Below are 5,286 nucleotides of genomic sequence, written 5' to 3'. Positions count from 1 at the left end.
CACATAAAATTCTGAATTTCTTCTTTGCTCACTAAATCTGTGTGTACAATGATTAGGTGGTAAATGTGGTAAGGTGTTTATTTTGAAGATATAATGAAACCATACCCAGGATCTAATGCAAAGATGGTATCCAGTAAATGGTTGTTGAATGAGAGAAGGGAGAAAGTCCAGTTTGATCCCAGGTTGACATGAAGCCTTGATTCTGGAAGTAACTTTTGTTTTCAAAACAGCTTTTGCTTTAGAACAGTCTTAATACATAGGCTCATAGTTAGAAACAAAATTGATGGGTATAAATCAACTTAATTATTCTCAAAACAAGAGTAAATTAAAAAACAAAGACAACCATAAAATCTCTTTCCTTCTGTCTTCCCTTAAGTTCAGGGGCAAGCAGCCCTCCCCCTTCAATTAACTGATCTACCTTAGAATTCCAGCAAAAACACCCCCTGGTTCCCACAGTATACATTTGCTTACATGCCTCTTTCCACGAGCACCTGTGACAGCCACTCGAGGACAGGAGACAGTGTCTTCATTTCTCTGTAGCCCTAGCACCTCCTGTAATGCCTAGAGCATTGTAGTCACGCAGATTGTTAGTGATTGAATGAATGGGTTAAATATTTATCCAAATAGAAAAGAGAAATCTAACAACAGAGTTGCAAGTGAAAATGAGATCCCTGACTTATCTAGTTGAAGCTCATCTCATGATGGATGGAGTTCAGGGCTTGAGGATGCTGGAGCTGAAATCTAGCAGAGCTAGAAAGAGAAGTTTTCAAAAAAAAAATGTATGGGAGAAAGAAATGTTGTTTTATCCCCTTCGAAATAAATAAATAGTTATTGCCGGTAAGCTTTTCCAGTTTATGGGATACTTTACCACCAAACTGGAACCACCCTGCCCAAGTCCCCATTCATAAAGCTAGGGGAGCCAGTGTGTGAGCTGCTCAAGGACCTGGAACAGAGAGGTCCCAGGGTATAACAGAGCCAGGACAAGGGGCTTGCATTTCCGTGGCTGGTATTGAACGCACAGATACCCTTTCATTCCTTCAGGTCCCTGTTCTGTGCCTCTTCCTCTATGGACTGTCACCTCACCAGCACACCATGCAATCTAAGTGAGACAAACTTTTAACATAGTCTACTGTTTAGAAAGGAGTTTCACAGAACCCAAGGGATCCAGTCATTTGCTGGAATTATGCATGTAAATTAGCATTTCCCCAAACATCACCTTCCCTTCCACACCCACAAACATTTTCCTAAGTGTGGTGAGCCTTCCAAACTGTGCATTAAATCTAACAGTGGCCTTCTTCTCTGGGATTCACTGTTCTCTGGCCCTAGACTCACTACCTAGAGGTACTTTGTATTGCCCTGGTTGCTCTTGCTTATTTATTTTTCTTTGTTTTCTTCTTGTTGTGGTTGCCCAACTAATACAGAGAGGCATTCATGAAATCCGAGAGATCAGACAGTTTCACTTCACGGGCTGGCCGGATCATGGGGTCCCCTACCATGCCACGGGCCTGCTGGGATTTGTCCGGCAGGTCAAATCCAAGAGCCCGCCCAGTGCAGGCCCGTTGGTGGTGCACTGCAGGTAAGCACAGCGCCCAGACCTCTTCGAGGAAGCGTGGTGGGTTTGGGTACAGGGGGATGAAAATGTCTCGGGACTAGAGGTGATGGTTGCACAACGTTGTGAATGTACAACATGCCTCAACTGTGTACTTTAAAATGGCTAATTTTGTTATGTGAATTTTATCTTAGTAAAAATTAAACACAGGCAGCAGCAGCCCAGTGGCCCTTTTCCCTCCACTGACAGCACCCTGTTTTCACTCAGTGCTGGTGCGGGCAGGACCGGCTGCTTCATCGTCATAGACATCATGCTGGACATGGCCGAGAGGGAGGGGGTGGTGGACATCTACAACTGTGTCCGGGAGCTGCGGTCGCGGAGGGTGAACATGGTGCAGACAGAGGTACTGGCTCCCATCCGTCCTGATCCCACCCCCCAGAGCCACGGGCAGAAGAAATCCCGGCAGTGACCTCTCCAGAGCGCCCCAGAAGAACAGTGATGTGGCCGGCAGCCCCTGTTTTCTCCCGCCCTCCCTTCCTCCTTTTTGTTTTTCCTTTCACAAACAAACAGCACAGGCCAGGCGTTTGCTGCCAGACAAACTGCATGTAACAGCATCAGCATCATCAGACTAAATTTGCATTTTCCTGTGTCAGGGGCACAGTAGAGTCTCTGCATTAAGCATTCAAGGTTTCTATACCATTTCCTTGTGCTATATCTTTTATACTGGCTGGTAACCAGAGCAAGACCACTCCTGAGAATAGCCAGGTATTTGCCAAGTGGCTTCAGGGTAATCTCTGTACATTTTATTCTTCTCCAGGGGTGCCGGGAAGAACAGTAGCTTCCTGTCCTTAAAAATTCCCCAGCAGCCTGGCATCATGGGACTTTGCCCATTTCATAGAAATACTCTATCACAACTAGTAACTCTATAAATTGACATTCAAGGTGTATCAGGAATTCAAATTTTTGAGAAATAGTACATCCTGCTCCTAGGACATTCATATTTATACTAATATTTGATCATTTTAAGTAGGCATTATACCCACTACCTGGAAAATGATTTATGGAGTAGAATAAAGAATAAATAAGAAGCCCTTATGTTTAGATTGTGCATTAGTTTTTACAAAAGCCACTCAGAAACCTAATCCTATTTTTTAGCGAACATAAAAATAACAAGAACTGAGAATGTGTTAAAATGGTCTCTCTTCTTTAGAATGAGTCTACTATGTTTTAAAGATAAAAATGATAATAATTTACTTTATTAATGTACTTTGCAGTCGATCTAATGTTGCCACACCCATTTTCTTCTTTTTTCCTCTTTTTTGAGGTGTCGCTTAGTAGGAACGGACTATTCTTGAGAATTAAAGGTCCTGGTTATTTATAGAAGTTAAATTAACAGTAATAGTAGACTTTTTTAACATCTCATGTAACTAAAGCTCAACAGTAAATACGGTAAAACTTCAATTAATTGTAGGGAAAGTCAGTGCCAATCAGAATGAGAAGGTCCTTTTTAAACTGGGGACTTTTTGTCCGTGCGTCTGTGCGAGAGCTCTCCTCTGGGCTCGTAAGAGCTTTTGTAATTGTCACATGCATTAATGTTTTGAAGTAGGTAGTTCTAAGCGTTCAGAACTGCTTGTGTTCATAGTGGTGTCCAGTTTCCCTGGACCTTCTTTGCACTACGAATTTGGCCAGCAAATCCTCTTTTCATTATAGACAGATAAGATTCTGCTTGTCCCTCATATGCAATATTGAGCTCCAAATCAGAGGGATTAGAATTACAGAGGCATTTTAGCCGCAGATCTTACAGCACCCCAGTGCCTGTGCTGGTTTCCTCAGTGTCTGGTTCGTGTCGATCTGCAGAATATTCTGCTTTGAGTCCGTTCGTCTCTTCCTCCCTTTATCCTGCCACACACAGCCCATCAGATGACTGCGGCTGCCCCACGTGAGGACCGAGGTTACTGACACTAGAAAGCCAGTGTCTGGCAGTCAGGTCCTCACACTTTGTTTCTCCATCAAGAATATGTTGTTTCCATTATTCTGCCGATGTGGGGCTAAAACCGGTACTGTCTCCCTCCTCTCTAGTCCTCTCGGGTTGCCGTGATTTCTCTGTCACTAACTAGTCCCATGCGCTTCTCCAGGAGCAGTATGTGTTTATCCATGATGCAATCCTGGAAGCCTGTCTTTGTGGAGATACCTCTGTCCCTGCTTCCCAAGTTAGGTCTCTGTATTACGACATGAACAAACTGGACCCACAGACAAACTCAAGCCAGATTAAGGAGGAATTCCGGGTAAGTCATGCTGAAGGGCGAGGCGACTGGCTGTGACTTTGCACCATCAGAAGTATCTCAGAGTCACCTCTTGAACCCTGGAGCCAACACAGGGTTCCTCACCCTTAGCACCATTGACATCTGGGGCTGGATAATTCTTTGTTGCAGGGCTGTCCTGTAGGATGTCCAGTGGCATCCCTGGGCTGTAGCCACTAGATACCTGTAGCACCACCACCACACCAAAAATGTGTGCAGACATTGCCAAATGTCCCCCGAGGGGCACAGTTACCTGGTTGAGAACCACTAGTCTAACCAAGCCATTTCTACCCCACCTTTGAAAGCAGACACCTAGGGGTCCCCAGCACTATGGCTGTTAGTTCACGGCATAACCATGGTGCAGTCAAACCAGAGGAATATATATCAAGAAGTCTTTCTGGGTGTTAACTCTTCATTGCACCTCTCACATTCACATTTTGCCTAAGTGTACCTGACTCTAGGCCAAGCTCTTTTCCAGCCTCTTCCCTCCCAAATCCCCAGCCGTCCAGCTTTTAATCCTAGGGACCCATAGTGGCCCTTAGGCCTCTGCCTCTGGCCCCTGTGTCTGATGGGCACTGTCTGTGGACAAAATCCAAGGAGAGAAAAGAGAAGTGTAAACCTAACTGTGGGGTTTAGGGGAGTGGGAGCAGGAAAGGCTGGCGGAGGGGACCATCCTGCAGTCAGGTGCAGGAAACTTGCATCTTTGAAATGCAGAACATGAGACAAATGTGCCTTCAAGCCGTTCTGTTCCTCAAATGCCTTTCCTCCGTCCTTTGTCCCGTAGACCCTAAATATGGTGACACCAACGCTGCGTGTGGAAGACTGCAGCATTGCCCTCTTGCCCCGGAACCATGAGAAAAACCGGTGCATGGACATCCTGCCCCCGGACCGCTGCCTGCCCTTCCTCATCACCATTGACGGCGAGAGCAGCAACTACATCAACGCCGCCCTGATGGACGTAAGCCGCCCCCTCCCCAAAGGACACAGCAGAGCCGCTGGGAAGATGGGGCCGAGGTGGCAACAGGCTCCTCCTGCTGCTCATCTGCCCCTGTTTTTTTTGAAAAATAGTTTGCATTTAAAAAAATAGATGTCAGAACCCACATATGTTTCTGTGTCAGGGCTGACGTTCTTGGTCTCTTGGAGACCACCGGTCCAGAAGCGCTGATAAATGAAACATGTCGCAGCCACTGCCTGAGCACTTACAGTTTAACCTGCTAACGGGAGAGCAAGAGACAGTTCTTAAGTCCCTGTGGCAGGGAAATGGGATAATGTGGTCTACAGCATTATTTTTTTCCCTTTCTTCCAGCATTAGGCAGTAATTAACATGGGGAAGCACAACTTTCTACTTCCTGAGGCCTGTTTACTTCCTGCTACTCAGTTGGTGGGAAAAAAGAATGGGTATTTTCAGTGCTGATATGGAAATTTTAATTCTGTTGG

The 5,286-nt window shown here is 45.6% G+C and overlaps 1 protein-coding gene across 3 annotated transcripts in view; it reads left to right on the top strand.

Annotated features, from left to right (window-relative positions):
- Positions 1-5,286, top strand: part of PTPRM (protein tyrosine phosphatase, receptor type, M) — a 361,286-nt gene that overhangs the window by 321,351 nt on the left and 34,649 nt on the right. For all 3 annotated transcript variants that reach the window (XM_008574057.1, XM_008574056.1, XM_008574058.1), the window contains 4 exons: positions 1,422-1,576; positions 1,817-1,952; positions 3,685-3,834; positions 4,634-4,807. In XM_008574057.1, coding sequence (XP_008572279.1) covers positions 1,422-1,576; positions 1,817-1,952; positions 3,685-3,834; positions 4,634-4,807 — 615 coding nt within the window. The remainder of the gene's footprint in view (positions 1-1,421; positions 1,577-1,816; positions 1,953-3,684; positions 3,835-4,633; positions 4,808-5,286) is intronic.

The sequence above is a fragment of the Galeopterus variegatus genome, unplaced genomic scaffold (genome assembly GCF_000696425.1).
Source record: "Galeopterus variegatus unplaced genomic scaffold, G_variegatus-3.0.2 Scaffold993, whole genome shotgun sequence".
In the NCBI taxonomy this organism is placed as follows: domain Eukaryota; kingdom Metazoa; phylum Chordata; class Mammalia; order Dermoptera; family Cynocephalidae; genus Galeopterus; species Galeopterus variegatus.
Note: the sequence above shows the minus strand (reverse complement) of the source record. Positions and strands in the feature narration are given on the sequence as shown.